This window comes from Aspergillus karnatakaensis (assembly GCF_047715665.1).
Source record: "Aspergillus karnatakaensis strain CBS 102800 unplaced genomic scaffold BJY04scaffold_1, whole genome shotgun sequence".
Lineage (NCBI taxonomy): Eukaryota > Fungi > Ascomycota > Eurotiomycetes > Eurotiales > Aspergillaceae > Aspergillus > Aspergillus karnatakaensis.
The window spans coordinates 1,297,321-1,325,063 of record NW_027395713.1 but is presented as its reverse complement, the minus strand read 5'-3'; the positions used below and the strand labels follow the sequence as shown (position 1 = coordinate 1,325,063).

Genomic DNA, 27,743 nt, shown 5'->3' with positions numbered 1-27,743 from the left:
GCTTCTCCAAGTCGATAACTAGCCTAGACAATCTATCGACTTGCTCAAACTCAAGGTAAAACTCTCTAGAAGTGAGAAGAAATTACATACAATAGTGCATGGTATCGCCCGCGGTAAGATAGACAGTATCTAGTCCGACCCCAAACGCCTAATCCTATCCGTGTTCAAGATATACCAAGATCTCATCGTAATCGTCATCCAGCGCCCAAGGAATCCTATCGCCGACCGCTCCCTGAGACGCATCAAAACGCCAATATGCAAATACATCCCTACAGCGAGGGTTGAATATATGTGACGTAGTTCAACAGGCCAAGCCTTATACAGACACACAGCACCAAAAGAAAACAAAAGAAATCCAATCCAAATCAACGCTCATGGGGTATATTCAGAATCCGCGCATCACAACCATATATCACCTTCTTCGCCGTTCACCCATTGACTCCAGACGCGCTCATAGGCGTCTTCTAAATCGCGAACCCAACGGTTCGTGTCAAATAGGGAGCTTCTCCATCGCTCCTCAAACAACATTCTGCGAAGCTCAAGCAATCTACCTCGCCCACGGCCTTCTCCTCCAGGCTCGTAATATAGGTCCTGGCACAGATAACCCGCTTTTTGTTCGTAGTCTTCGTCAGATACGGCAATCAATTCTTCCCTGGCCTGCTGTCCAGACGCCGTATTGGGTAGAGCGCTGCTGAGAATGCTACTCGCCATGCGAGAACACATCTTGTATTTGTAGCGCGGAAGTGTCAAGAGGGGAGTCCCACTCCACAAGACATCCGTCGCCGTGGTATGAGCATTGCATTCCGGTGTATCAAGGAACAGGTCCAAGATCTTTGCCCGGGCAATGTGAGTGTTCTTAGGGGCAACATCCGTGAAGATAATGCGAGAAGCCGTCTCCTCGCCTGCCCAGGCTATAGCAGTCTCCCTCAGGTTTTGTTCACCAAGGTCCGGGAAGCGGAGAAGCCAAAGGACAGCATTCGGGATCCGTGCGAGTATCCGCAACCAGGTCCGGAAGGTTGTAGGCTCAATCTGTCGGGAATGTTAGGCTCGTTCTTGAGTCAAATGGGATAATATACTAACCTTGTAAAGCTGATTGAAGTTGCCTAAGATGACCATGTCGTCGCTGAGACTAGGAAACAATTCCTTCCGCATCCGCCAGCGTCGGGCTTGTTCGTGTTCCCAAGCAATGTACGAATCTCTCGCATCAGGTGCACTTTGCCGATGGTCACAGCAGAAGAACGTGTCACGAGTGAAAACAATCTTCTCCCCGTACACCCAATTCTCGACTTCTTCGCCATGGTCTTCTTCAAAGAATCGATCCTCGATCCGTGTGTTGCGGTTCCCCGGGGACAGTGTGTCTGGGGGGATTGACAGTCTATCAGCCAGAATGTAGTCGCACCATTCTGCGCCTAAAGTGCCAGCAAATCCCATAAAGGACATATGAATTGGGGCGGGTCTTGCAGCGAAAACTTCGTTACGTGCACCACGAGTGTAGCCGTTCAGGTTGATCAGGATGTGGATCCCATCCTCGACTATCTGTCTGACAAGCCGTTCGACTGGCCATCCGCTGGCGTCGTGAAATACGGGCGCCTCTTTCTCTATTTGCTGCCGATGGATGGACTTGTCGCTTGCTGTGGTGGCATAGCAGTACGCCTTGACTTTGGTCGGGTTGTGCAACCCGAACACTGACTGCATCAGATGGGCGAGAGGATGGTTATTGAAATCAGACGACACATAGCCAACTTTGAGGTACGGATTCGGCGGTGCCGGTGGCGGATAAACTGTAGCCGGGAGCCATGAGGACCGTAACGTCGAACAAGAGATGCGAAGGCCATTCCGTTGCGATATTTGACGGATTTGCTTTGCTGAGAGCGGGCAGGTGAAGGTATGGAAAGGCAGCACTGTAGGTGCATTGGGTGCCGACAGACCAGGGGGCAGCTGGGGACGACGATACTTGGACTGGGGATATTCCCTACCATAGATATACCGATCCTGATACCATTGCCACGTAATGGACCTAATGACACGTTCCACAAGCTTGATAATGCGAGAACCCTCCCACTTCTGCCCAGCCCAGGACTGCAGCAAAGCAGCCAGAGTCCCAGCCGCAGATCGACGACGGCCATCCAGCCCAGGAATCAGCTGTGCGCATAATTGTTCGATCGTGTTGGATGTAAGAATGCCGCGGCCCCAGGTCTCGCCTTCCTTGAGCTGACGATCAACAATATCAACCACACGTTTGATCCATCCGGATCCCGTATCGATGCCGGTCGAGTCACGAAGCATGCCTTGGTCGTCCACATGCCAACGATCTCGGAAGCCGAGAGAGTTGGCGATGCCACCACGACCCATCCAGTTGCACACCGAGTTCAGTGCATTGGCTAACCCACACACTGCCTCTGCAAAGTCCGGATTGACCTTGACGGCACGCTTATAGTATGAAATCGCGTCGTTGACCCGGCCTGCATCTTTGACTGCGTTTGCGAGATTCGCCAGAGCAATATCAAAGTTACCATCACACTGAACAGCCTGTTCATACATGCGAATAGCTGCTGACAACTGACCGATATCTTTCAGAAGACTGCCGAGGTTCGTATAGAGATGTGCATGCCGCGGGTCGAGATGAAGTCCATAGTTGTAATAGGCAAGAGCCAGAGACACTCCAGTGCCGGGGATGACACCGGGAATTTCTGGATGGTGCATTTCCCCGCTCGAGCGAGCAAGCCCTTTCCCGGGTGCGTTGTTGTGGATACCCGCGAGGAGGATACCAACATTGTTTGCAGTAGACGGACTCGGTTGTAGGGATAGTGACAGATAGTACAAAGCAAGGATATCCCGGACACCAGGCGCGGACCTAGGGGCGCCATTATTATGACTGCTTGACATGCCATCCTGGTATATTTTCGCCAGAGAAAGTAGGCAGTTGCTCGTGGTGGATAAGGCTGCCTTTCTTGATATGCCTTCAGAAACAAACTTGATTCCCGGCGGTGTTCCACATGGTGCAAAGACCAACTTCGATGTCTGCAAAGCCTTGTCGGGGTAGAGCAAAATAGTTTCCTGGGGGTCGTAGCGATCTGATCCCATATAGCCGTTCTGAGATCCTTGCGAAAAAGCAGCGAAGATCTGTTTGATGAGACTCTGGATTCCATGTCGTCGTCGTCCCGCACCGATCAAAATGGCATCCTCGAAGGCGACCGCCGCTGCCGCGTAATCACCCAAAGCATAGAGCATATTCCCTTTGGCGTGAACCAACGCTAGAATTCGCCCATTATCACAGCCAGGAATAGAATAACCGCTAGATCCAAATCCAGCAGCAACGCCATCCCCGGACTGGCGAGTAACAAGAGCCGACCGCCCAAGGTCATCGTCGTAATCGAAAGCAGCGTTCTCATACGATCCCAAGTCAGACGCGCCAGAAACTCGGCTATCAGCGTCGCTTTCTGTTTCACTGGCATGCTCGTCGGCTTTGAAACAGTCGCCGTTTTTAGATACACGCAAGGAGGTCTGCACAAAGTCAATAATATTGACCGCTTCTTTTCCACGTTGATTGCTGCAGAGAAGGCCTATAAGGTGTTCGACCGCTTCGAAATAGTTGGGACGCAGCTTGACGGCGCGAAGCCAGTGTTGTAATGCCTCTTCGCGTCGTTCCAAAGCCAGTAGCGTGGCCGCTAAGTTAGAAATCGCTTCGACATGTCTAGAACAAGTCAGTCAATCAACAGCCAATATATGATTGTTCGTGTACTCACGTTGCATCACGAGCAATGATTCTCGAGTACCACCTCATCGCCTTGTTGTAATCACCTAAACCGTAAGCCAGGCACCCACCAAGTAGCATGCCGTCAATCCATTCCCAACCGCTCTCCATACAAAGGTGTGACAATAACTCCAACGAAGATGCTGCATTCACGACAGTGGTATTCTCGTCCAAGAGTCCTCCGGGAAAAGATGATCCAGATAGAGAATTCAAGCGGCCAGTATGTCTTAACTTCTCGACTAGGTGGTTGTGAGCGGGGATATGTTGAGACTGAGAGGCGGAATGACGGTCGTAACGATGATTACTGCGTATGTTAGGACCTATATTATTTTCGTGAACTGACAGCTCAAGGATAGGGGATCATACTGGCTCGAGGGATAGCTGTTGTGCCGGGAGATTTCGGGAGGGCTGTTGTGTGAGAAATCCAAACCTGGCTGACGTGGTGGTTTAGGGTAAATGCTAGGTTTGTTAATTCGCTGATTTTGGCCATCACCGGTAGCATTGGACGCACTATTCCTGCGCGCCCGGTGTATAGATGCGAGAAGATCCACATATACACCATGAGCCCAGGAAAGTACTTTTTCTTTGAACTCTGCATTAGCCGCCCTAGTACCAGGAGTTGGCCCGGTACTTTGAAAACCGCCGCTGCCCGAATTGCCAGACCACGACGTTGAGGGTTCATGTATCGACGGACGTGATGGAAATCCAGAGATAGAGTTGCTCTGGCGGGTATGGAATGGCAACGCTCGGTGATTATTCAATGTATCATACGGTTTTTGATCGGAGTGGCGTGGAGGGAAATTATGTTTCAATGAGCCTTCGTGGTTAAATAACCCCTGAGAGTTCGAATTCCAATCTCCAATGTCGAGGTGATTTGAAGGCACCGGACCTATATTAAAAGGCTGTTGTGCTGCATCGAAGAATTGAGGTCCCGAGTTGCCGATAGGGTTTGTCAATGGGCCATGATGATTGACTCGGGGCTCACGGAAGGCGGCAGGGCGATATGGAATGTAGGCTCCATCTGGCCAGTACGGCCCATATGGTCCTGTCCCCGCGGAAGCTGTAGGGCCAAGGCATGGTTGCAGCGTAGCCGGGAGCACAGTCGGCACGTAGGCGCCGTTATGCCAGTAAAATCGTTGTTGAGACGCCTGCATAGGTAGTGTTTGGTTGAGAACCGAGTCCATTCCAGGCGCAGAATTCAACGAGCGTATCCAGCTTATCCCATTGAAACCCTGTGCAAGCTCCTCCGCACCCGGATTACCTCGACTTAATTCAGTCTTGTGCATCGGCGGAAAGTTTAAGGGCTGCGCGGACGATTGATCCGAGGGTGCTTGCTGCCATGAATCGAACGGGAAGTTTGTCTGGGGGGAGACCAGTTGACCTGGCTCGAGCTGCGAGACTAATATATGCTTCGTCGCCGGCGGTTGAATTGTCATATCCAGCGGTGTTCCATCATATCCGGCGGCGAGAGTACCATTCGGTGTTTTCCTTCGCAGTGCATGTTCCCCCACGCTACTTAAGGTGAGTGCGGCCGAGTGTGTGGGGTCGTGGATGTCCGGGCGCTGGATAGGGTGAGGATATTGGAGTCGAGTTCTAGGTATGGACTGGAGCGAGTTGTGGTTAGGAAGTTCGTAAGCAGGAAGTGCCGCGGCGATTGACGCATCCAATCCATATGGCCCAGCGAGCGATTCGGCCTCATGGTAACGATTCAGGTGGTGGGGTGGTTGACCTGGCGGGTACGGCGCCACAGAGGGTAGCATGGTGGTCCTCTAGCACCGTTCCTGTCTCCGCGCAAATGTCATGCAAAGGTGTCGATTATAGGTGTGTATATGAATAGCGATAGAGTATGTTTCAGGCGGTGAAAAGAATGACAGGAGTGTTAAATATGAACGGCGAGGCAACGCGTGGGGGAAGAGGAGGTGACCTCAGATGGAATTCAGGCAACTACCCAAGAAAGAGAGCGGTCAATAGAGTCGAGAGGCATTCAATCCGGACTTATCGACAGCGAGCATCCCTCTTGGAACGCTTCTTACACCTCATCCTGGAGCGGGCCAACTCGCTTGATACTCAATGACGCCCCCCACGGGTGGTCTCAGGGCTCGACATGAACGCGGGCGATGGTAGCAGAGAGTAGGAGCGACAGGCGGATCAAAACCAATGCGGTTGAGAGAGTAGTCGGAAGAAGGCGAATGATGGAGGAGCGGAGGGACGAGAAGTATGCTCGTGGGTAAGCGCCGGATTCCAAAGGACGAGGAGAGAACACGCAGGCGATCCGCTCGGAGCAGCGCTAGGAGGCTAGTTGCTGGGATGAGAAGCGGCGATGCAAGGGAGTGGAAAGGGATCGAGGGAGTCACAGCCTTAGTCGGGAGAGTGACGCAGGTGCCCGCCAGACACAATCAGCGACAAGACAGGAGGCGCTTGGCAGCAATGCTGGATATTGGATGAATGTTGATGGGTTGATGAGTTTGGCCACTGCAGGCGGTGCAGGGTCAGAAGAAATAATGATGATAACACCAGAGGAGGAACGAGAAAAAAAGCAGGGCAAGGATGAGGATGAGTCGTCCGTATAATAGGAAGAATAATATGGAAGAAATTAAGAGCAGAGCCAACCGAAATCAAACAAAAGAGATGAAGATCGGAGGAAGGAAAGTGGACTGCATTGAAAAAAAGAGTGGAGGAGTCGCTGAACATGGCACCAGTCGTAGCTCTGATCGTCGAGTCTGTTTTAGTCTTTGATTATTATTATTTTTTTTTAAACTTTTTCCCTATAAATTTTCCATTCTTTTCTTTTTCCTTCTAATTGCTTGAGCACTGAATGAATAACATGTATATTTTAAAAACATCAACAGCTATTTGTATCTATCTAGTCCAGCTGGCTAAGCAGAAACAAGGTGAAGGCGGACGCAAGGAGCTGCTTTTGGGGCGGAGATGGACCCAGCTTCCAAGTGCCAACGGTCGGCGGAGAGGAGAGGAAAGGGGGGTTACAACTCTAAAAGTTTGATAGATTAATTTAAAAGGAAAGGATGCGCAGTCTGGGGGAGGCGAAACCTGGTATAAAGTTATATTCCCAGCCAAGAGTGTGCCATGAGTCCGGATGAACCGGGGAAGCCCTCGGATCAGGCCAGAGATGAACACTTGAGCAAGATGAGTCGAGAGTCGAGACAGACAAAGCCCCAAGATTCAGATAAATGATGGATTATTGACTCCTCCCGTCGAAGACTTTGAAGTTTGGACAGAGCGGAGCCTCCCAGAAAAGACGAATAGACGATAGCAAGCTGCCATTATTTCGACTTGCGACTGGACGCCGGCAGGGCTCGTTAGCCTGCACCCACCAGCGACTAGTGGAGACAGGTGGTGGCTGGTGGTGGGGGGACAAATCTCGATGGTGACCAGCCAGAGTCCAATGATTGCACCTAACTTGGAGAAGTCAACAGCTGAGTGGCCGCGCTCTGGCAAAGATGGTGGAAGAGGACGGAATTGGGTGGTGGATAAGGGGACTTCACCTACCAGCAGTGGAGCCAGCGAACAAGCTGGCCGCATTTGGCTGCTGTCAGCCTTTGCGTTGTGAGAGGCTGAGCCGCCAGGATCTACTAGGCCTGTCTAGCCAAGTTTTGCATATCATTATCATGGCCTGTGTTCTTTTCTTTGACAATAGTATGATTGCATCCAAGGGCCTGAGAGTCTGAGACATCCTACTTGATCGAGTCGGGACTGATGGCATGAAAAAGAGGCGACGATTCAACGGCCAGCCTGGTGATACTAGATAGTGATACTACTCCGATAGTCACTTGAAAGTTGAGGAGCAGCGTCAATGGACCAAGGCCCCGGACCCTCAGTGGCGCCCGTACTGATCACGGCGATCTCGCACTGTTCCGAGCACCAGTCGCAGTCCAGCGTTCACTGTCAGGCTTCGGTGCAACACAGTCAAGGGAAATCCAGCAATGTCAGTGGTCTTGCAGAGACATAGGCAGTCATATTCTGCAGATGTCCATGTACAATTCCGTATATTCCATGTGTTGTTGGCGGGAGGTGGGCCACTCAAGTAGTCAACATCCCGTTATGCCCGAAGTATATATCTTGCTAGTTGCTACTCCATCGAGGTTCATGTACCCCTCTTTGAGAAAAAGCACGCGTCATGTCCCAAAACATAAGCTGGAGAACAAACGTTCAGACCATGAAATGTCTTTCCGCCATAAATGCAAAAGAAACCAGAAGACTGACTCGTTTCGACCTGAGGCATTAAAGAGGTCCGGCCGAATCGGCGCCGACAGCAAGTAATATTCAGAGCCTGTACCTGCCCTGCTCCCACGCTTCCTGGCTGGTACTGTACCTATATTGACTACCAGAAGCAATGAAATCAGTGTCAATTGTTTAGATCCATTTGGTCGCTTAGACGATGTTAAGAAACATGTCAACCTCGCGGAAAACTGGCAAGACCCGCCCGCGAACGTCACAGACTCAAGCGGTCTATCATCAATAACGATCGACCAACTTTGCTTGTTTCAAGCGTTAAACTTCCCGCCTCAAATCCAAACACGAACGGTGTCAGAATTAGATATACTCCGTAGGCAGTGGCACAGGTACAATATCAAACCCATACACTACACAGTACACAGCTGCATTACTCGCAAGCACTAGTAGGAAGCACCGTACCTAAGAATTCAGCCATCAAATCCCGCCATCATCTTTAGAAATGAATGACTCACGTCTCCAAGACCCTAACAGCAAAAGAGGGGCAGAGGAAGGAAGGACACTTGCATCTCGGCGCGTCGTACCAGGAACCCGCAAGCAGTGATCATCACCACATCTGTCCTGGAGACTGTGGGGGAGGGACGGGATCTTCACATCTCGGTTTTCCAGCTTGACTTGCTCCAAACTACCTGCGAATTCGATATGGTCGACCCCGTATACTCTGCTCCATATGTGAACCACTTGGTCTACGCCTGATACGAATTACGAATCTGTGCAAGGGCCACATACCATCGCTTACGACACTTCAGCCGCCCTCAGGCTTCAGCTCAAACAAACCACCACGGCACCCATGCCAAACGCCCGATATTAACCACGGCAAAGCGCACGAGGCCCTGGCGCATCCCTACCGGGACAAATGGAGCACATTGACTTGATTCGATCCAGGCTAACCCATACCTTGCTACGCCTGCAGCCCACCCTGGTCACTATAACGGCACTAATGCGCAGGAGATGCATACTGCGAAGATCTAAGCCACACTGCGGTGAGAGATGGAGGACAAGGGTGAGAAAGATATAGCGAATCAAAATAAAAATTGAAAAAGAGAAAATATGATTTGATAATGTGATTCCTACGAGCAACGATTGGAGTGTAAGAAAACCGTTGTGGTGTTTACTAGAGATGTAGACCTTTGATATGGACCACTGCATCCACGGAGAAGCAAGCTCCTCGCAGGATACCGCGGTGAGTATAGGGTCATTTGATCTCCTTTGCGCAAAATAAGCCTATACCACGAGGTAGGAGTTCAATCCAGGCCCGAAGGCGGGAAGGAACGGTAAGAGCCAGAGTGTTGCAAAGGTGTCTAGAGTAGGGGGTGACCATGCTATGATGGGATCCATAGCCAGCCAGAGAGTCACACGAAGCCCGCGAAGAACAAAGACTACTGATGAGCCCGGGAGAACAAGAGTAAGAAAATCGAATTGAACACAAGTGGGAATCATAAATCATGAGTCGTGAACCTTTTTGATGCCGGTAAAGCGATGATCCTATTCTTGGTATCTAGACATGTTTATAACGCCAGAAGAACTGCGACCGATCGTTTACTCGGAGGGGACTGTAATGAATTAGCGCTTGTTGCCTGATAGACGCCAATTTGTACATACCGTCAATCTCGCCAGCCTTGATGTCATCGCTGACATCCTTGGGGCTGCGGCCATCGACCTTGCAGCCGACAGAGAAAGCAGTACCGAGGATCTCAAGGACGGTACCCTTGAGCTCCTTAGCCAGAGAGCGGTTGCGCATCTGGCGGGCGATCTCAACGATCTCATCGAAGGGGATCGACTTGGTGTGCTTGATGTTCTTCTCCTTCTTGCGGTCACGAGGAGGCTCCTTGAGGGCCTTGATGACGAGCGAGGAAGCGGAGGGAACGACAGAGACCGCAGCCTGACGGTTCTGAATGGTAAGCTTGACGGTGACACGGAGACCCTTCTATAATACCGAACAGATCGCATTAGTCGTCTACCCAGAGCTTATTGATTGAGCAGAACTCCTTACCCAGTCGCCAGTGTTCTTGGCAATATCTTCACCGATCTTCTTGGGAGACAGACCGAGGGGACCGATCTTAGGGGCAAGAGCAGACTGGGCTCCAACCTCACCACCAGTCACACGGAGGTGGCTGTCATACTGTTAGACTCGAATATTGAAAGTGCTGTGCGAAATCTGTGCGAAATTGGAAACTTACATGACCTTCACCTCATTGGGATCGAACTTGGGAGCTGTCCAATGGGCACATGTTAGTCGCCGGTTTCGACATAACCAGGTAGATGATACTTACGCATGGCGAGTGCGAAGGTTGTCGATCTACCTTGGTGGAGGAAAAGTTGTTGTGGTCGGGACGAAGAAGAAGAGAAAAGGAAGTGAAGCCGCTGAAATTGAACATTTTGATGCGGCCACACCGCCGAGCTAGCGGTAAGCGAGCCGCCCAATCAGGAAAGCCGACTAGGGCTAATGAAGAGTCACGTGATTAAGAACGATATCGCATTGATTCGTAAAACACCTTAATTGATTCTAATAAGAACTGGTTGCTATATTGGGAGTAAAAAAGTGAACAATCACCGCTAAAGATACACACGATCCGGACTCGGCGTCAAACGCCTATTGCCGCATAATCGCCATTACCTTGGTTAAACACACCTAATTCGTTCCAGAGACCGCGAGCCTTCGAGGAGTTAGCAGGGGTAGTCTATGGGATAATTCCGGGGATCTTACTTCATGAGATGGTCCATGAACGTTTGCAGTGAAACATCATCGGTGAAGATAGTCTGGGACGTTACACCTCCGCCATAACCTCCTGTGGTATGCGTCGTAGATGGGTTGAGCTTCGACAACAGGAAACGAGCCTGCGAACCACCAGCATCGCAAACAATGAATCGAGGTAGCGGGAAACGTTCGGCAATGAGTTCCTAAAAATCTGTCAGTAACGTTTATAAAGGTTTATTGAAGTCGATCAACGAACCCTAGCATCTTCCTTTGGTTGCTCGAGAAGAGTCTTGAGGTTCTCATAACCTTCCTGCTCCTGGTAACCGGCTTTCCTCCACTCGGCAATGGTGTCTCCATGGAAAATCAAGATGTGGAAGAAGGTGTCGAGAAGAAGAATGTGAGAAGGCTGGATGGAAGCAGAATCCAGCAGAACTGGCTGGCTACCTTCATGTTCCAAAGAGTACGAATCCAAGGTAGGTTGGATCATGACAAGGGAGTCGCCGACATCCTCGTGGTTGAGAACATGGCGGTAAAAGGCAGTCTCATCAGGCGAGTTGTTGAAAACCTGCAAGAATTGACTTCGGCGGAGATGGAACATAAATTGAGGATAGAGAGTAAAGTTCTTCTCGAGGCGGAACGACGTTTGGTCGTCCTTTCGATAATCTGCGAAGCGTGAGCACAGCCGGATAAGCATCCGGTCAACCCATCTGAGGACATCTGGGCCGTCATCAACCTCGGCTTTGAAGACACCAATACGGGCCATGAGCACAGCAGCAGCTTCCTGGTCGAAGGACTGTGCAAGAGTTGGGTCGCCGGCCGGACCACTGAGGTTGCGTGCAACTGTGGTGACTCGGAGATGGAAATGCCCAGAAGAATGCTGGTAGTATGTCAAGAACTGCATCATGCCCCGTTGAGGTCCTTGTTGCACGGCGGCAGGTCCACCCTGGTTTGCAATCTCAAAGTAGATACCGTAGCTCGATGAGGGGTCAATTCCGCACATCTTCCAGGCACAAGTGTTGCCGATACCGCATTCCGTCTCGCCCACAGAGCTGGACTTCTTGTTGAGCGAAACAGCATGGCCAATAAGGCCAGTTACCTTGAGCTCTTTCGTGGTGAGAACCTCCAGTGACGCATTGAAGCCCATGAGAAGGTTGTCGTCCGCATCCTTGTCAAAGACTCGGACGAAGGACTGCTTAAATTGTGATGAGGTGAAGCTGTCAGTGAGGAGCATATGTCCACCCGTGTAGTTGGCGAGGTTCTTCATTTCCAAAAGACCAACTTGATCAAGGCAGCCCGCAAAGACGTCAATCACATGGCCGTTGTTCGCAGAGCGCTTGGCAAGGGCATCGTAGAACTATTTGAGTTAGCGCGGCAAGGGTTTATCTGAGCAAGACGAGCAATTTTACCTTGAGTGCCTTCTTGTAATATTTGATGTTATCACGATCGATATCGTGGTGGGAGCGAATGGGCTCCTTTAATTCAGGGCTAACAACATGGCCAGGGCCTTCAGTAGCTGGACCGCTGGTGAACACCATGATATGTGCGCCAGCATTCTGGAAAGACGACTCAAGTAGACCAACGGCAACGCTAAGAGCCACACCAGTGCACCTCAAAGGACGCTTGTCGTTCGCTACAGGCCAAGGGTCGCGCTGTAGCTGCTCGAGCATATTCGTAATCTGGAACTCGGCTTGTTGGACTGGGAGGAGGAATCGTGCGGCAGCGCCGAGGGGCGGGCGAGCCGGCTGCTGCGGCATGTTTGGCACATTGGGGCGGACTCCGGAGCTAAGCCCAAGCATCTCTTGAACTTGTTTGGCGTTGTAGTCCTTGCTTCCACGGAAGACATATGATTTGGCGCACTCGGCGTATCCAAGCTCGTGCACTTGGGCCTGTATGTTGTCAATGACCCGCTGAGAATATAAATCCTAGGAGTGTCCTACCATAGTGCCAAATGTGACCAAACCAACCAGAGCATTTGGGGGGAGCAGGGACAAGCTTAGAATCAATGAATCTTTCACGGCCTTTAGACTGTCATCCTCCTGGCAAGTATCGACGACGAATACGAAGATCGGAGGAGCGGGGGCGGGACGGGCTAGTTGGTACTCGATAGTCGTGCTTGAGGGATGCAGCTCGGGGGGTATTGTGCTTTCTGTAATATCTTTGTAGTGTGGCGGGAGAGGGTTTCGCGACAGACAGAAGGGGCATATCCAGATTCGAGCGCGGACATCAACGTTGCTAGGACATGTAAGTACACGGACTTGATTTGTGGCCATATATCTAGGATTCTCCATACGCATAAGGGTTCAGCACAGCCCGACAGGGAGCTTTGCAAGTCACTGGCTCATATTGTAAAAGGGGAGCATCTGGCCTCTCCTTGAGGGGGGTGTAGACAGCACCAATGGGGACGACGAGTCGGGACGCTTCCTATTAATACTTTAGTACGTTGACATGTAGCCCACTTGTATTATACCAACCATGCGAGAGCTTGGAAACGTATTCCAACTCAGCCGGATTCCGTCACGATCTTCGACATCGCTCCATTGGTCCTTCAAGGCTTCGTAGTCCATGGTGCCCGGCTATCGGAGAACAGCTGGCGGTGACGAGGAACGAAACAAACGGGCGCGAAATCGACTGCAATTAACACTGGACTCGCAATTTATAGGCTCGAAACAGGCGCTCCAAGCATAATCCTATATCGAAATCAACAGCGACGACAAATGTTATTGTCCGGAGGCAAATGCGGGGGGGTTCTAGCAATGTTGTGTGAATCGGAGCTGTTTGAGGCCAGGTTGCAGCACAAGGGGTCGCTCCAGACCACCGTACCAAAGCACGCTAGCGTGATATATAAGCTCGCACCCTCCACCCAATTTTTTCCTCTTTTCTTCTTCATGAATTTCTTCTTCTTTTTTTAGAAGACCGCCGACTCAACACTCAGCTTCGAGACATTTCAGTGACGGAGTTGTTTTTCTGTCGAGCGAAGAAAGTATCTGACCCGTTGCTGGGCACCTGGCTTTGAAAGGTCGTTCCGATCCTTTTGGATAAATTGGGAATCAGCTGTGGTCACAATGCTCCCACGCAACTACGCTTTTGCTTGGATTGGAATATGTGCACAAATAAGAATTGCAATTGCTATTACAATGAATTTATACTTAACGCAATGATTATATCCAGACGAAAGTCATTCCAGCCGTATTTCCCCAAACGCCATACGTCCCTGTTCCAAAATATCGAAATCGCAGACACCATGAAAGGGATATGAACATGATCTTCGTGGTTGAATTTGTTGAATTGAGCTGAAGCTAGGCGTTTCTCTGCCCCTTCCCCGCCTGCTTCAGGAGGTAGCTCCGTTTGAAGTATGTGTTCGGGTGAACAATGGTGTCGAGGTCAATTTCACTCGCCGAGCCATCCTCTTTGGCTCGCTTGATCTCGGCTTTGTGAGTGAACTCGAAAACTCGGTTGCAGGCGATGTGGTACCGAGTCTTCTCGACATCCTCCCGTACTCCACGCAACAGGTCCTTGTCATGTACACCCGTGGATTGAAGAAGGCCGATCAGGTTATCGACAGAAAAGTGGCGGTATGGGCAACCGTGCGTTTGGCCAGCTCCGGGATTCGTATCACCGAGGATCTTCTGGCATGAGTATGGTGGATAACCGCGACCCTTTCGGTTGATATCACCACCTACATCTCCATAAACGTGACGAATGTTATACTTGTACCTAGAGTTGAATTCGTCGTCGGTGAAACCCTTGAACGATTGCCGCCAGAATAGGATACACTCTTCAAGGGACAGACCTATGCCCTTAAGGAACAGAGAGTACTGCAGTCGACCGTAGTGTTTCAAATGGTTGTTCTTGCGCAGTGACATGTGTAGGCTGCGCATGCAGAGTGGGAAATGTTGGGAAAGGGGATCTATACTGCTGGCAGTGATGGGAGCCCCCTCCACGAACCCTTCACCTTCGGTATACACTGACTCGGCGCTTCCGAAGTTCTTGGAGAGGTGGTTAAGTATAGGCGAGAGGCGATCGTCCTCATCGAGTCGCGGCAAAGCCCTGCTCGTAAGCTGAGAATAGTTAGTTCACTTTTTTTTCATCCAAGCTGTAAGAGTTGATTACACACCTCCAACGCACGCTCTAGCCGAGAAGTGAACTCGGCAATGATCATGCTGAGTTGCTCCCTCTCAGGCACATACGCCTTCCCCTTGGCTAGGAAAACTAATCTTCTTTCGACCAGCTCTGGAACCTTCTCCCAATCCACTTTGTACCAAGCTTCTTCGTCCACGCGGCGCAAACCTGGTGTAGCAGCAACCAAGTGTTCTCCGAGCTCTCGCCTCTCCTCATCAGACACAGATTCCCAGTCAAGGCTCAGCCCATCAATAAAGGCGCGCCGCTCTCTGGAGTCGTCTGCTTGAAAACGAAATCTGAAGAGCATAGTCTCCGCTCGCGCGAATCGTCGACGCAGGTCTTCAGTGCCAGAAAAGGCCAATCGTAGAATAAAGTGTGAATAATGGTCCTTCTGTCTCTCATGTTTGAGCCTGGGGTCTGAAGCGCCATTGCGGGAGGATGTGTTTGAAGAGAGGGGAAGGAATTTTTGCAGGAGAGGTGTGATGTGTGCTGTTGTTTCGGCCGCAGTTTTGTTTCGATAGGAGCATGCCTCAATCTCCGCGAGAACTGTCAAAGTCAAAAAAATGGCACTTGTAGCGTTGTATAGTGAGTACCGTACTCTTCAGTCTATCTATGGCCCATTGTTCGAATTCCTCGAGCGTAATTTCTGCCGTCGGTGGTGTGTCGTAGAAATTCAACCGATGGGGGTAATCCTGCTGCTGGTAAATGGGCGTTGCGAATTGCTTCTTCTTGTGGTTGAGGTTGGCCCTCCTCTTGGGATCAATCCTATTAAACTCCTGCCGGATCATTCTGGGCTTTTAAGTGTCCTGTCCTTGAATGATTGTTGTTTTGGAAGTTGTGCTTGAGACTTTCGTATACTACCAGCGTTCGCGAAGACGCGACGCGACCGGCACGCGCTACAATGACCGGAAACACGTGACATTCAATTAAGTGGCTTGGCTTGAGCCTTGAGCCGAGGGAATATTTGGCAGCCTTGAGCTTCAGTCACTGGAGCATCATCGACCAGGGTCTACCATGTACATGTGACAACCCTGGTACTTAAGATGTTATATTGCAGCAGTCGCCTGAAGGGCGCAGGCATCTTTTCCCTTAAGCCGTTAATCGTGGATGTTGACATTTGAGCTTGTTTCTCTTGTTGGCTCGGAAAAGCCCCCGAGGCAGCCCGCTCACCGACTTCCTAAATCGGTACCTAGGCATGCATGATCCCCGCGGAGTCAACGGTGCTTTCCCCGGGTAAATGCGCAGATATCAGAACTCCTCTTGCAATATCAACTGATCGCGATACCGAAATCTACCTAAGTAGAATACAGAACTGGCATTATCTGCCCACTATCCCATCACTGAAACTCTTTTGCGCATTCATCACAACATCATGAAGAGCTCATAGGATCGTATCATCGAGGAACCTCTTCCTGTTTTCCTACCAGTTGCATACGGCAAGCGTCGTCCAGTATCCAAACCTCAATATCACCTCGATCAAACATCTATCAAAACGCTATTGAGCGCAATGACCTTTACAACAAGGCAGCTAAAGAAGGCTGCGCGGATCATCCTCATCGGCGCACCTGGAGTGGGTAAAGGCACACAGACCGAAAGACTACTCTCCAAGTTCCCCGAACTTGCCTCAATAAGCTCAGGCGATCTCTTGAGGGAGAATGTGCGATCCAAGACTCCACTGGGTATGTTATTCCCTAAGGTTCTCTTCCGAGCTGCCCCTGACCCATTTTGATAGGCCGGGAAGCGGAAGCCACGATCCAAGCAGGCAATCTCGTCCCCGACTCCATGATCCTCGATCTTATCTCCTCCGAATTCAGCTCAAGAGGCTGGCTCGCACAGTCATCGACCTCACCGATTTCGTCTTCAGCTTCCTTCATCCTAGACGGCTTTCCTCGTACCGCTTCACAGGCCTCGAGTCTCGACTCTCTCGTTCCAGTCAACTTCGTTGTACACCTTGTCACACCACCCTCAATAATTCTTTCTCGGATAGCATCGCGCTGGGTACACGAGTCGTCCGGGAGGGTGTACAACACGGATTTTAACGCTCCAAAAGTTCCTGGAAAGGACGACGTGACAGGCGAACCTTTGACTCAGAGAGAGGACGACTCGATTGATACATGGAAACAACGGCTCCACAAGTTCGAAGAAACAAGCAAATCTTTGCTTCAGCATTATCAGCGCAAGGGCTGCCTTTGGCGCGTTGAAGGCAACTCAAGTGACGAGATCACTCCAAAACTTTTTGCGGAGTTTGAGCGGAAGTTTTGCTAGACACCCTGTGGCTGGATTTACGCCAGGGATTCATACTGTACTTTTACTATTACTTACGCCTTATAACCACCATAACATCTGCCCGTTCAGGTGAAAGGTACGCCCATCAGACTCGGACCGATTCTTTTCAAGGCTATATATATTATATATTTACATTGGGCATGATTGCCTGTCTCAGGATCAACATATGTCATCATTCATCCACTTAACACTATATGCTTATGCACAATAACCGCTTTCATAAATGCATCGTAATCCAAGCAGCAATGAAAAAAATCAGAAACAAGTTACCTACTTCTTCACCACTTTGACTGCAACTTGCTCATCCAACGCGACTCTCGTCTTGTACTCCCTAGGGCTCTCGAAGTTCATATTCAGCTTGTGTCCCTTCCACATCCCGTTCCCTCTCTTTTTCGCCAGAGCTTCCGCATTCCGATATCTCTGCTCTGCCTCCTCCCCACCAAACTCCGCCCCGGTCTTAGCCTCATACACCGTCGCCAATCCCTTCCTTAGCATCTCGTACGAGACGTCTCGCCGCCGGAACGGAATCGGGAAACCGAGCAGTTTGCGAACGTAAACCGTGCCAACGACACGCTGGTACTGGTCTGGTCGGTGCAAGTACACCCGGACACGCCGGTTCATAAGGTAGGACGTTAGCCAGTTGTGGGCGTCTTTGGCAAAGGGTTGTTCGGGGCGGCCGAAGTGGGCAAGTTCGGGTGCGTCGACGCCTGCGAGGCGGACGTGGATCTGTTGGTGGTGAAAATTAGCCTTCTACTCCCAAAATAGAGGAGATTTCCCTCTACTCCTAGAGGAAAACAAAGCAGAGTAGCGTGGAGTAGCAAAGAAAAAAAAACATACAGTATTATCCCTTAACTCCTTCTTCCCACTCGGTATCCTTTTCCAGGGTAACAGCCCCCACCCGGCAGCCCTCCCACCGGGCGTATGAAAGACCCGAAAATTATCCCCATCGCCGACACTTGTCACCTTCCCCAATATAGTCCTTCGCCGGAAATACGCCGCGGGGATACTCGTTGCATCGGGGAACCGGCGCAGATACCGACGATGAAACCGCGCCGCGCTGAGGATACCGGTTGTAAGGATCAATGTCGGGATAAGGGTTCGTGGTTCGGTGAAGGCAGCCCAGTCGAGATCGAGGGGGTTGTTATTGGTGTTGTTATTGTTTTGGTTTCTGGATGTGGAGAAGAAAGACTGGCTTTCTTCGTCATGGGGTGGTTTTTGGGACCATGGCGGCCATCGCATGACGGCTCATGCTCTTACTCGTGGTGAGTAGTGAGCAGTAGCGCGATGGGGGAAGAGGGAAGAAGGAAGAAAGAAAGAAAGAGGAAATGAGATGTCTTGCGTTTTCGCCGAATGGTTGCCAGCGCCGTTGGTCCGGTGATCGGTGGTGGGGAGGCGGTCAAAATATATATATTGGGTCCAAGCGGGGAAATGGCGCTGATCGCTGCAACGTCTTCTGGCTGCTGTAGGTGCAGGACCTTGGTCACAATTCTTAACAAATGCCACATATTCGGCGGTTACAAACCTCCATGAGGTTCTACTAGCGCTCACTTGGATTGGTTATTCTCTGCACAACACTGAAGACATGAGTGTTTTCTATACATCATGACAAACACACAGGATGTATGTGGAAACCCAGTTTCCCCGGTTTATAGAACGAACAAGACAAATCTACACCCATGCGCCGTATAAGACAACAGTCATATAGAAGGGAATGAACAAACCACAAAAGTCAAGAAAATCTATTTGAGGGTCACAGGAAGGTTCGCTGATGCCTTTGATGCTGCCGCATCAACGGCCTTGCGGAGCTTCTTCTCCTTAAGATTCCGAAGGTACGCAAAGAAGACGACGAAGATAAGTTCCATCCTGGAACTGTTAGCATGGGTCGTGCGTAGTTGCGTAGAACGAAGGCGTACCTTTCTTTCGTCATCATTAGTAGACCCTGGACTAGCAGTCCCTTCAAAATTTGAGGTCCGATGCCCTTGAATAGAGACAGAGGTCCTTCATTTTGGATGATGAATTGCATGACCTCGCCAAAAGTCTTGAATGGCTTGCCATTGCGGGCAGGAGGAGGGCGCGACTGTAGACCAACCTTGGCAACGATCAAAGGCTGGGTTGCGATGGTAGCCATAGCCTTGGAAAGGGCACCAAGAACTGATCCAGTGTTAGCCTGAACTGCCATGGCGTCTTCAACATCGGATCACTTACGGAATGCTTCCCAGGGCTTGAGATTAGCCTTTCCCGGGAATATGACATCCTTCAAACGCTGATAGGCGCCGTATGTGATTGCGGGATTCACGACAAGGATCAAGCTCGCCTTGAGGCCTCTCCACAGACCTGACCAACCGTCTTCACTGTTAACAACCTCCTTGCCTGTCTCAATAAGACCCTTTCTCTCGCCTTTGGGCTGTGTCTGTTGCCGCGTGGTAATAACAGCAACAGGGATGGTAAACACCTGAGCGACCGCACCGGCGACCGCACCAAGACTGAGCTCAATAGCTGTACCCGGCGGCTTGGGTACACGCTCCGATGACATATACAGCGTCCGCACTACGCTGTACCAGTAGAAGTAGGCAAAGTTTGTGGAGGCAACGCCAATGAGAGACCCAAACATTCCCGAATATAGCCCCTCGAATCCCTCCTTGTCCACAATTTTCGCAATCGCATCCCATGTACCCTTATAGTGAACCTCGTCTGCTGACAGCTCCGCCTCATCACCGGTCTTCTTTACTTGAACTTGTAACTTCGTCTTGACCCTGAAGAAAGCGCATAATCATAGTCAATATATGATCTCAATCATTATTGCGAATAGAGCGAGAATAACATACAGATCAAGGGGATAGACGATTGCATTCGCAAGCACCGCACCAGTTGCGCCCGCAACGGCGCTGCCCCACGGCGAGAGCGCAGGTTTCGATTGACCAGCCATTTGGAAAATAAATCGCGTGTTTCTCTGATAATTGATCAGAGGTCTGTTTCCGTATAAAGGGCGGACAATCGAGCCAGAACCGGTGAGGGTTGAACGTGATTTCTCTACTCCGCTTTAAAGGGCCGAAGACGGAGCAACTACGTACGACAAAGTAGAAAGTCGAACCGTAACGCTCAGTGGATGAATTATAACGGTACTCAAGGAAACGAAGGGGGTGAACAGCTGCAAAGCGAAGACAAGACACATCCAACAGAAATCCAGGGCCCAAGGAAAGAAAATCGGTAGACGGCCGGAGAGTGCACCTCGGCGTAGAGTGTTCAGCGCATGACGAAACGAGCCGAGGTCCAGCAACAATTTTGGGCTTCGCAGCTTATCGGCGGCGGCTTTGCTTTGCCTGTATGTTTCCCGTCCTCCCCCGCCGAGCAACACCAGCCCAGCCTTCGGTTTCCTACGGTGATGACTGCCATACTTCTTTTCATTTGATTACTACTGTGGACGCTATTCCTTTTCAGAGCACTTTGAACACGACCCCATTTCACTATCCTCGGATTATTGTTGTTTCGAAGTCCGCCTCCAATTCCACCCACCCCCCTCGTGTGGATCCGGGGAAAAGGTGGCTTCAGTCTGACCTCGGATGCCACACCGATACGCCCCGGAGTGATCTACGGAGGCCCTCGGAAGGGCGTTTGAAGGAACTCGCTCTGGGAGTCTGGTTATTGCGAGCCTGACTCCGTGATAGGCCCAGATTCCCTGCATGATCGTCTCGTGGGACTCTGTTGAAGAACCCGGTTGTTAATCAAACCGCTATTCCCTTTTTGGGCCAGGATGTCCAAAATCAAGTCCACGTCAAAATCTCTAATAGAACAAGCGCTGGTATGTTTGGGAGCTCCTTGTTCTTAGCCTTGCCTAATTCGTAGCTAGGAAGCTGAGCGGGATGTGTCTTCTGCCGCATCGCAGCCCGAGGCCTTCAAGGCCGCGGTTGATACGGTGGAATTGTATATGAAGGCTCTATCCTTGGCGAGCTCTTCGAAAGACAAAAATCTATTAAATGCAAAGTGCGATGAATGGTTTGCGAGGGCAGAAAATATCAAAAAAGCTGAAGACTGGCGATCCGCAGCACACTTTCGGGATCGGTATTACGTGCCCCAAGTTCCTGCCTCAACCCGTGCACTCACGATACGCGAGGAAATTATCATCTTAGAAGGGGCGAAGTTGAATGGCTTCAAGTTTCCTCCATGGAAGTCGGACCCGAGCCCCGAGGAGTTCGAGAAGGGCGCGGGAGATGGTTTATTCACGTATGTTATACTGTTGCCATACAACTTGTGCTTGATTAGATCTACCATACCTTGACTGACAGTTGAGCTAGTGATCAGCCAGACCTGCACTTGTCTAGCTTGCAACGAGATATTTTCGCAGGATGGAAACGGCCACACGAGCTGCTGTCAGAGCAATTAGAAGATGCAGGAACGCCACTTGCTCCGGTGATGTCGGTCTCTGGAAAGACAGATTTGGTGCAGGATGTGTTGACGGACTGTTCTGTTGTTGCTAGTCTTTGCGCAACAACATCGATGTCTGAAAGGGGACTTGATGAAGTGAGATCGCTCAGTTATGCTGATAAGCACTAATGGCTAATGGATGGCAGGATCTCTTGCCCGTCGTGTTCCCTTGCATCTACCAGCATACAAAGCACGAACCCTCGCCGTGCGGCAAGTATATATTCCGGTTCTACTTCAACGGATGCTTTCGAAAGGTTATTATTGATGACCGCTTGCCATCTTCAAAAACATCAAGATCTCTGTACATGATCGACCGAAATCATCGTAACTTCATGTGGCCTGCTCTGGTAGAAAAGGCATATCTAAAATTGCGTGGGGGGTATGAGTTTCCTGGAAGTAATTCCGGAACCGACTTGTGGGTTCTGACAGGATGGATCCCCGAGCAGGTGTTTCTTCACAATGATGATGTGACTGCTGACCAAATTTGGTCGCGACTTTATAAAGCATTCCATGATGGAGATGTGCTTCTAACAATTGGAACCGGAAAGCTTACGGAGAGGGAACAGAAAGAAGTCGGTCTTGTCAGCGAGCACGACTATGCGATACTGGATATGAAAGAGTCGAGAGGACGCCGACGAATTCTTGTGAAAAACCCCTGGGCTGGGGCTGATACTGTCTATCCAGCGCTCTTTATGGAACCCGAGTCCACTCACAATACGCCTTCCCTCTCACCTGGGTCGTTTTGGATGGATTGCGAAAGTGTCCTCCAAAATTTCGAGAATCTTTACGTCAACTGGAACCCCGTGCTGTTTAAGCATCGGGAAGACATACACTTCACATGGGATTTATCTACATCCAAAGGAATGGCTGGATGCTTTGTGAAGAACCCGCAGTTCTCTATTTCTACTGAACGAGGTGGTACTGTCTGGCTATTGCTTGGCAAGCACTTCAGAACAATCGACGCTCATGCCCCAAGCTCAGACCACGAACAATATGGATTCATCAGTCTATACGTTTTCAAAGGCGGAAAAAGAGTTTCTTTAAGTGATGGCGCGCTGCATCGGGGTCCATACGTTGACTCACCGAACACTCTTATGAGGCTGGATATGCCTCCACGAACGACTTACACCGCGGTTGTATCCGAAGAATCCTTACCCCTGGTCAGCCAGAACTTCACGCTTTCGGCGTTTTCTGAAGCACCTATCAACATAGCACCTGCTCCGAACAAATACAAGTCTGTGAGCAAAATCCAGGGTTCGTGGGCACCTTCTACAGCTGGGGGGAATGCAGAATCGCCACGCTACTCTGTAAATCCGCAATTTAGCATAGAGCTTCTCGACCCTACGCCTGTTTCAGTGGTCCTAGAGCCAGTAGACCCTGATCTTGCCACCCATATTAAGTTATTCTGGTCGGGCGGGAACCGCATCGCCAGGGTCCGCAGCCGTGATATTGTCGCAGACAGCGGCGAATATCGCCGTGGCGGTGCTCTAGCGGAGAACAAGGACCTTGGTGCCGGGAAATACACAATCGTGGCCTCCACATTTGCCCAGGACCAGATTGGTCCTTTTACCCTCTGGATATCGACGAACACACCGTGTCAGGTGTCGCAACTCCCATCAGAAGCTGCCGGGCGAAGAGCAGTTCTATCTGATATCGGGGTTTTACTACCAGGCCAAGACCGGATGCTTGCGCCTTTGAATACCCCTCGGCTTACCAGGATTAAGCTCATTGCGAGGAGCAGGCAGTCCACTATAGGAAATCGGCCCGTTGGGCCTTCACCAGTATTGATGACCATTGAGCTCGGACAGGGCCCGTATAAGAAGATCTTGGCGACATCCGAAGACGGAGACCATAGTGACGCTATATCTGGTGTTCGAGTGGAAGACTTTGATTTGCGTCCTGGATTGGAGGGGAGTGGAGGAGTGTGGATTGTGCTGGAGAGGATTGGAGGACCTGGCGGGCAAGTGGAAGATCACTTTGAAGTGGAGGCTCTAGGCGAGGAGAGAGTGGAAATCGGAGAGTGGATAGTTGAGGATGCATGATACCTGACAGTATTTCAGCGTGTGAGAGTATAGTAGCTGATGACCTTGTGCTTTTACTCAATCCATATTTTTCCAACCGACTTTACTCGGGACGAACGAAGCGAACTAGATAGCTGTTGTTATCTCCTCGTGGGGCTGCCGCAATTTAGCTTCCCGCAGGCGACCACCCGGACCTTCTCCCAACGTCACCCCGCTTGTACCTCGCAAACCCCTCTCGAGCCATTGTACTCTGTACCCTCAAAACCCGCCCCCAGTCTGTTAGCTATGGCGTCTAGTATCCCCGCCACTCTGAAGTCTGCGGACATTGGGAGATTCGCCGTGCGAGCAGCTCAGCTCGAGAAGGCAAAGCCTATCGTGGCCTACTGGTGTGAGTTGCATGAATTTACCCGAAGGAAGCTCTTTTACTGACAGCAATTGCTCTTTGATAGGTAACTTCTTTATCGTTAATCAAATTATCGAGAAGGGTCTACACAATGTTGATGACGAGACGAAACTGTATACAACGGACTTGATGGAGAAGCTGGAACAAGTACGTGGGCCGCCAAAGATGTCAGGATAATACGGAAGTGGATCTTAGACTGACAGCTATACTGCATTAAAGTTCAAGACCGAGAATCCAGAAAATGATGCGATATTGGATTCTATGGCGGCTAGCGCCTACGTGGAGGGGTTCGGCCTGGAGATCTTTGGTCGCGCGGAGGCAGCCATGCGCGCCGATAAAGTGACCAAGTTGGTGCCGATCTGTCAGCTGCTGTCTGAGCATGAGGCTGACATCTGATCCTAGGCAAACGGCCGATACATTTCAAGCGGCGGCGACGTTTCTCGAGCTATTGCAGATCTGGAACCCTCTCGACCCCGAAGTTGCCGCGAAGGTGAAATTCGCGAAATATCATGCTGTGAGGATTGTGAAAGCAATCAAGGCGGGAGAGGATCCCAACACGTCAAACCCCAAGATTGACGAGGAGCCCGAACAGCCAGAGGGCCTACCCCAGGAACTGCCGACCGATCTTGAAAGCGCCCTTACATCTTCTACGCAAGGAATGCAACCAAGTGTCGAGGACGCCCCAGACGAGACTCTTCCTGGGCAACCACTGGAATCACAACCTACCTTACCCCAACCTCCTACGACTTTCACCGAACTCCCCTCCGCCCCCACGGGGCCCGCATCGGCGTACAATCGAGCTACTGACGATGGGGAGGAAGACTCATCACTTCACCTACCATCAGCACCTGATACCTTTGCTTCGTCGGCGACGACTCCGAATCTCCCTGACACACCGACCAGAATTGGATCGTACCATCAGCCAAAGCCCTCAAATGAATTCCAGTCATTCCCTCCACCATCCGTGCTACCACCTGCAAGCCCAACAGCGTCTTCGCATGATGCAGGCTCATTCTATAACGCCCCTAGCGCACCTGATTCTTCACGATTTGTGCCACTTGCTGGACCTGGTCGTCTCGCATCATATTCATCACAGCAATCCTTCCCTATAGCTACCCCGCCCGCTGTCGCACATGCAACGGCCGCCTCGGCAACCTCACAAGATGTCGACGACCAAGCGATTGCTTTGGCTCAAAAGCATGCGAGGTGGGCAGTGTCTGCCCTGGCATTTGATGATGTCAACACAGCCATTAAAGAGCTGCGGAACTCTCTAAAACAACTCGGTGCTGAATAGATGGAGTATTCACATGATGTGTAGTGGAGCGAGCAGAACTCTGGAATGGGGCTTTGGCTTTTGATTATGTTTTGAATGTCTACGGCAAGCGTATGTATGTATCTCAGTCCGCTTTTATCCATCTAATGACTACTATAACATAATGACACCGGGTACAACGACACTGCCGCCTTGGAACACAAGCCACGATATGAGAATGCTCGATCTACTCCACCTAGTAACTGCTGGATAGGCTCCGTCCTGCCCTCCTAGCCCCGATGTACGCGAGTTCGCCGATACCAAGAAACCTCCATCTGCACTTCACCACTGCCAGTACCTCTCCAGGGATAGATTCTTGACTTGCTGCGTCGGGCTTAGGCTCCGCTACACTTGATGACTCAAAACATGGTCTTAAGAAGTTTGTCATCACGCTTCTGTCTTGGGCCAAGACCAGAGAGACAGGAAAGAGAGTTCTCTGTCGGGTTTGATGCTGTAGATTATTTTTCAATGAAAGACGAGATGATTGGTCTTTGAGCTGATTTCCATGAAGTTACGTGAGGGAACATGCAGTCCCCTCTCATTCAGGACTCCACCTCTCTGTTTACATCTCTCCTCTCCCACATCACAATTATTCTTTCTTAACACCTACAAGGTCCACTTATTCACCCCATCTTCTCTTTACACCACGTTGATACGTCTGTCACTGCTCCTGAGGCCCATCTCCTCCAATGGGTGTGTGCTCTAGGCACATCAAACCTTTGCACCATGGCTAGGACAACACAGCCCAGCGCGTCTCGCCTGGATAGATCCTCTGGTATAAGTGCAGAGGATCTTGCTGCTTGCAGACGAGATCGAGATTTCACAAACCTCCTTGATTTGCAGCACAAGCATCAGCACACGTTCGTTAGAAGCCTTCGAGAGCACGTCGAGTTCTTTTTTAGCTGGCGAGCCCTTCGAGACTCTGCAGCAACCAGAGTCAAGTTTGCAGAAAGCTGGCTGAGTCTTCACGGAACGGAGTATTGGGGTCTCAAAAACCGTGACAAGTACATTATGCCTGACTCTGTGGCCCGTGGAGATGAGATACGCTACCCCGATGATGCTGCCGAGTGAGTTCCTTTTCCCACGTTCTGTATGTTTCCCCCTTAACTGTGTACTGACTGTGCACCGTGTCTTAGCATTACCAAGACCCTAGTCCTCCTCATAAAAAGGAAGGCGGAAAATATCTCTCCTAAGAAAGAGCGGCTTGAGTCCTCTCAGCTCGCAACCACCCCAGAGCTTGTAGACGCAGCGGCGCCCGCAAATATCGGGCAAGACCTTAATCGGTAGCACAAACAGGGCACCCGCGCTCGCGAGGTCAGCCTCAACCCCTCGACCACCAGCCGCCGCACTAGCAAGCGTCTTGCAGACCTAGATGTGTCTAGGGAGGTCAAGAGCAAGCGTTCTTCTATGGGAATTGAGTTCAGCCGTGTCGAGAAGCGTCCTGTCAACAAGCTCGACCGCGAACGCAGCGCTTCTCCTAGTGATACCAGCTCCTTGTCCTCTGTGGCAACCACTCGTGCTTCGACTCCAGACGGGGACTCGCCTCCCCCTCTCGTGGTTGCCCCTCTCAACAGAGGTATTTCTACCGTTAGGGACATTTCCAGAGTTAGGGATGCTCAGACTACCACGGGTGCTCAGACCACTATAGCCGCTTCCGTTACCGCGGCTGCCCCTATTGCTACTGCAGCGACCCTTACCGTACCTGGTGCCACCACCAGACCACCACCGCCTAGCCCTCTCCTCCCTACTACAAACGAAACCACCCCCTCTAAGCGCCTGGCTCGCAAATACCGCCGCGACACTTTCTTCCTTATCACTACGGACCGCCCTTCAAACCACCTGGACCGCCCAAAGGTCGCCCCTATCTGGACTAAATACCACACCTATAGGTCGTCTTCCTCGTTCCTGCTCGCCATGGGCCCGTCGCTGATCTCGAGAAAGAGTGGTGGAACGCTGAGGCCCAGATGGAAGTTAAGGGTGCTGCAATAGCGACTGAAGCTGAGCATATCAATGCCGCGAAGAACGTTATTACTCAAGCCTCAGTGAAGCTCGAGTGGTCTGGCGATAAGATCCTGGTCCGCTGGGAGAATAATGATGATTGGGGGTTTGTGATGGGGATGATCCAGAAGGCTTGGATGGCGAGGGAGTATGGGCTGTTGCTCGATATTTTCAAACTGAGGATTGTCCTTCATATTGAGTCTTAGGTTTTCTTGGGGTCCTCGCTTGGACGGACGGAGTGTCTTGAGCTTCATTTGGCCGGATGAGCTAGGTTAGGTGATGAAATGTTACAAGTTACTCTGGGTTGGTGGCTTATTTGGTGGTTTGGGGTTGGAATGCCTCTAAACACAATAGCTTGAGAAGATAGTTAGGCAGTTTAGCAGTCACAACCCAACTTGTTTCTTTTTGTATCATGATCCCTATAGTGAAGTACGGGTCCTTTTCTCTTTCTAGGTTCGTTCAACCTATTCTCGTCTTAG

The 27,743-nt window shown here is 50.8% G+C and overlaps 11 protein-coding genes across 11 annotated transcripts; 4 read left to right on the top strand and 7 right to left on the bottom strand.

The window, feature by feature from the left end:
• Positions 1–87: 87 nt before the first annotated feature.
• BJY04DRAFT_6289 (UDP-N-acetylglucosaminyltransferase) lies at positions 88–5,813 on the bottom strand. The gene is made up of 4 exons (XM_073720764.1): positions 4,121–5,813; positions 3,747–4,058; positions 1,081–3,694; positions 88–1,029 (listed from the first exon to the last, which is right to left on the bottom strand). Exons 1-4 carry the CDS (start codon positions 5,512–5,514, stop codon positions 400–402), a joined length of 4,950 nt encoding a protein of 1,649 aa, XP_073577550.1. The 5' UTR covers positions 5,515–5,813; the 3' UTR covers positions 88–399.
• Positions 5,814–6,482: 669 nt separating this feature from the next.
• On the bottom strand, positions 6,483–7,940 carry BJY04DRAFT_176518 (uncharacterized protein). Its single transcript, XM_073709493.1, has one exon. The coding sequence runs from the start codon at positions 7,292–7,294 to the stop codon at positions 6,935–6,937; it is 360 nt and encodes a 119-aa protein (XP_073577549.1). The 5' UTR covers positions 7,295–7,940; the 3' UTR covers positions 6,483–6,934.
• A 1,116-nt stretch (positions 7,941–9,056) lies between these two features.
• BJY04DRAFT_176514 (60S ribosomal protein uL11) lies at positions 9,057–10,349 on the bottom strand. The gene is made up of 5 exons (XM_073709492.1): positions 10,279–10,349; positions 10,186–10,219; positions 9,999–10,119; positions 9,608–9,932; positions 9,057–9,558 (listed from the first exon to the last, which is right to left on the bottom strand). The coding sequence occupies exons 1-5, from the start codon at positions 10,280–10,282 to the stop codon at positions 9,545–9,547; spliced, it is 498 nt and encodes a 165-aa protein (XP_073577548.1). The 5' UTR covers positions 10,283–10,349; the 3' UTR covers positions 9,057–9,544.
• A 130-nt stretch (positions 10,350–10,479) lies between these two features.
• Positions 10,480–13,438, bottom strand: sec23 (GTPase-activating protein SEC23). The gene is made up of 7 exons (XM_073720756.1): positions 13,175–13,438; positions 12,994–13,124; positions 12,641–12,935; positions 12,110–12,589; positions 10,960–12,057; positions 10,713–10,906; positions 10,480–10,662 (listed from the first exon to the last, which is right to left on the bottom strand). Exons 1-7 carry the CDS (start codon positions 13,265–13,267, stop codon positions 10,638–10,640), a joined length of 2,316 nt encoding a protein of 771 aa, XP_073577547.1. The 5' UTR covers positions 13,268–13,438; the 3' UTR covers positions 10,480–10,637.
• A 541-nt stretch (positions 13,439–13,979) lies between these two features.
• Positions 13,980–15,914, bottom strand: BJY04DRAFT_6239 (DNA primase subunit PRI2). Its single transcript, XM_073720755.1, has 3 exons — positions 15,421–15,914; positions 14,818–15,368; positions 13,980–14,761 (listed from the first exon to the last, which is right to left on the bottom strand). The coding sequence occupies exons 1-3, from the start codon at positions 15,608–15,610 to the stop codon at positions 14,000–14,002; spliced, it is 1,503 nt and encodes a 500-aa protein (XP_073577546.1). The 5' UTR covers positions 15,611–15,914; the 3' UTR covers positions 13,980–13,999.
• A 1-nt stretch (position 15,915) lies between these two features.
• On the top strand, positions 15,916–17,209 carry BJY04DRAFT_6232 (adenylate kinase ADK2). Its single transcript, XM_073720753.1, has 2 exons — positions 15,916–16,501; positions 16,555–17,209. Exons 1-2 carry the CDS (start codon positions 16,330–16,332, stop codon positions 17,085–17,087), a joined length of 705 nt encoding a protein of 234 aa, XP_073577545.1. The 5' UTR covers positions 15,916–16,329; the 3' UTR covers positions 17,088–17,209.
• Positions 17,210–17,232: 23 nt separating this feature from the next.
• On the bottom strand, positions 17,233–18,495 carry BJY04DRAFT_6236 (thermonuclease family protein). The gene is made up of 2 exons (XM_073720754.1): positions 17,946–18,495; positions 17,233–17,834 (listed from the first exon to the last, which is right to left on the bottom strand). Exons 1-2 carry the CDS (start codon positions 18,345–18,347, stop codon positions 17,379–17,381), a joined length of 858 nt encoding a protein of 285 aa, XP_073577544.1. The 5' UTR covers positions 18,348–18,495; the 3' UTR covers positions 17,233–17,378.
• Positions 18,496–18,531: 36 nt separating this feature from the next.
• On the bottom strand, positions 18,532–20,470 carry BJY04DRAFT_176501 (putative peroxisomal carrier protein). The gene is made up of 4 exons (XM_073709491.1): positions 19,934–20,470; positions 19,314–19,861; positions 19,022–19,259; positions 18,532–18,971 (listed from the first exon to the last, which is right to left on the bottom strand). The coding sequence occupies exons 1-4, from the start codon at positions 20,032–20,034 to the stop codon at positions 18,848–18,850; spliced, it is 1,011 nt and encodes a 336-aa protein (XP_073577543.1). The 5' UTR covers positions 20,035–20,470; the 3' UTR covers positions 18,532–18,847.
• BJY04DRAFT_176497 (calpain-like protease PalBory) lies at positions 20,455–23,647 on the top strand. Its single transcript, XM_073709490.1, has 4 exons — positions 20,455–20,907; positions 20,956–21,329; positions 21,401–21,626; positions 21,677–23,647. Exons 1-4 carry the CDS (start codon positions 20,860–20,862, stop codon positions 23,570–23,572), a joined length of 2,544 nt encoding a protein of 847 aa, XP_073577542.1. The 5' UTR covers positions 20,455–20,859; the 3' UTR covers positions 23,573–23,647.
• A 124-nt stretch (positions 23,648–23,771) lies between these two features.
• On the top strand, positions 23,772–25,355 carry BJY04DRAFT_6187 (uncharacterized protein). Its single transcript, XM_073720741.1, has 4 exons — positions 23,772–23,939; positions 24,001–24,101; positions 24,174–24,301; positions 24,357–25,355. The coding sequence occupies exons 1-4, from the start codon at positions 23,837–23,839 to the stop codon at positions 25,246–25,248; spliced, it is 1,224 nt and encodes a 407-aa protein (XP_073577541.1). The 5' UTR covers positions 23,772–23,836; the 3' UTR covers positions 25,249–25,355.
• A 637-nt stretch (positions 25,356–25,992) lies between these two features.
• Positions 25,993–27,470, top strand: BJY04DRAFT_212751 (uncharacterized protein; the record flags this gene model as incomplete). The annotated part of the gene is made up of 4 exons (XM_073714679.1): positions 25,993–26,333; positions 26,403–26,505; positions 26,563–27,120; positions 27,156–27,470. The coding sequence occupies 4 exons, from the start codon at positions 25,993–25,995 to the stop codon at positions 27,468–27,470; spliced, it is 1,317 nt and encodes a 438-aa protein (XP_073577540.1).
• Between the last annotated feature and the right edge of the window lie 273 nt (positions 27,471–27,743).

Bases quoted from the DNA above. Each gene is read 5' to 3' on its own strand.
- BJY04DRAFT_6289 (XM_073720764.1), bottom strand. From the start codon at position 5,514: ATGCTACCCTCTGTGGCGCCGTACCCGCCAGGTCAACCACCCCACCAC. The intron at 3,695-3,746 runs GTGAGTACACGA...GACTTGTTCTAG, and splicing joins ATCATTGCTCGTGATGCAAC to ACATGTCGAAGCGATTTCTA. The intron at 1,030-1,080 runs GTTAGTATATTA...CATTCCCGACAG, and splicing joins ACTTCAATCAGCTTTACAAG to ATTGAGCCTACAACCTTCCG.
- BJY04DRAFT_176518 (XM_073709493.1), bottom strand. From the start codon at position 7,294: ATGCGGCCAGCTTGTTCGCTGGCTCCACTGCTGGTAGGTGAAGTCCCC.
- BJY04DRAFT_176514 (XM_073709492.1), bottom strand. The intron at 10,120-10,185 runs GTAAGTTTCCAA...ACAGTATGACAG, and splicing joins CCCAATGAGGTGAAGGTCAT to CCACCTCCGTGTGACTGGTG. The intron at 9,933-9,998 runs GTAAGGAGTTCT...TCGGTATTATAG, and splicing joins CCAAGAACACTGGCGACTGG to AAGGGTCTCCGTGTCACCGT.
- sec23 (XM_073720756.1), bottom strand. From the start codon at position 13,267: ATGGACTACGAAGCCTTGAAGGACCAATGGAGCGATGTCGAAGATCGT. The intron at 12,590-12,640 runs GTAGGACACTCC...GACAACATACAG, and splicing joins TGGTCACATTTGGCACTATG to GCCCAAGTGCACGAGCTTGG. The intron at 10,907-10,959 runs GTTCGTTGATCG...ACAGATTTTTAG, and splicing joins AACCAAAGGAAGATGCTAGG to GAACTCATTGCCGAACGTTT.
- BJY04DRAFT_6239 (XM_073720755.1), bottom strand. From the start codon at position 15,610: ATGATCCGGCAGGAGTTTAATAGGATTGATCCCAAGAGGAGGGCCAAC. The intron at 15,369-15,420 runs GTACGGTACTCA...TGACTTTGACAG, and splicing joins GGCCATAGATAGACTGAAGA to TTCTCGCGGAGATTGAGGCA. The intron at 14,762-14,817 runs GTGTGTAATCAA...AACTATTCTCAG, and splicing joins GGCTAGAGCGTGCGTTGGAG to CTTACGAGCAGGGCTTTGCC.
- BJY04DRAFT_6232 (XM_073720753.1), top strand. From the start codon at position 16,330: ATGACCTTTACAACAAGGCAGCTAAAGAAGGCTGCGCGGATCATCCTC. The intron at 16,502-16,554 runs GTATGTTATTCC...CCATTTTGATAG, and splicing joins GCGATCCAAGACTCCACTGG to GCCGGGAAGCGGAAGCCACG.
- BJY04DRAFT_6236 (XM_073720754.1), bottom strand. From the start codon at position 18,347: ATGCGATGGCCGCCATGGTCCCAAAAACCACCCCATGACGAAGAAAGC. The intron at 17,835-17,945 runs GTATGTTTTTTT...CACCACCAACAG, and splicing joins AGGAGTTAAGGGATAATACT to ATCCACGTCCGCCTCGCAGG.
- BJY04DRAFT_176501 (XM_073709491.1), bottom strand. From the start codon at position 20,034: ATGGCTGGTCAATCGAAACCTGCGCTCTCGCCGTGGGGCAGCGCCGTT. The intron at 19,862-19,933 runs GTATGTTATTCT...CGCTTTCTTCAG, and splicing joins ATCGTCTATCCCCTTGATCT to GGTCAAGACGAAGTTACAAG. The intron at 18,972-19,021 runs GTACGCCTTCGT...TAACAGTTCCAG, and splicing joins CTAATGATGACGAAAGAAAG to GATGGAACTTATCTTCGTCG.
- BJY04DRAFT_176497 (XM_073709490.1), top strand. From the start codon at position 20,860: ATGTCCAAAATCAAGTCCACGTCAAAATCTCTAATAGAACAAGCGCTG. The intron at 21,330-21,400 runs GTATGTTATACT...CAGTTGAGCTAG, and splicing joins GCGGGAGATGGTTTATTCAC to TGATCAGCCAGACCTGCACT. The intron at 21,627-21,676 runs GTGAGATCGCTC...AATGGATGGCAG, and splicing joins CTGAAAGGGGACTTGATGAA to GATCTCTTGCCCGTCGTGTT.
- BJY04DRAFT_6187 (XM_073720741.1), top strand. From the start codon at position 23,837: ATGGCGTCTAGTATCCCCGCCACTCTGAAGTCTGCGGACATTGGGAGA. The intron at 23,940-24,000 runs GTGAGTTGCATG...GCTCTTTGATAG, and splicing joins GCCTATCGTGGCCTACTGGT to GTAACTTCTTTATCGTTAAT. The intron at 24,102-24,173 runs GTACGTGGGCCG...ACTGCATTAAAG, and splicing joins TGATGGAGAAGCTGGAACAA to TTCAAGACCGAGAATCCAGA.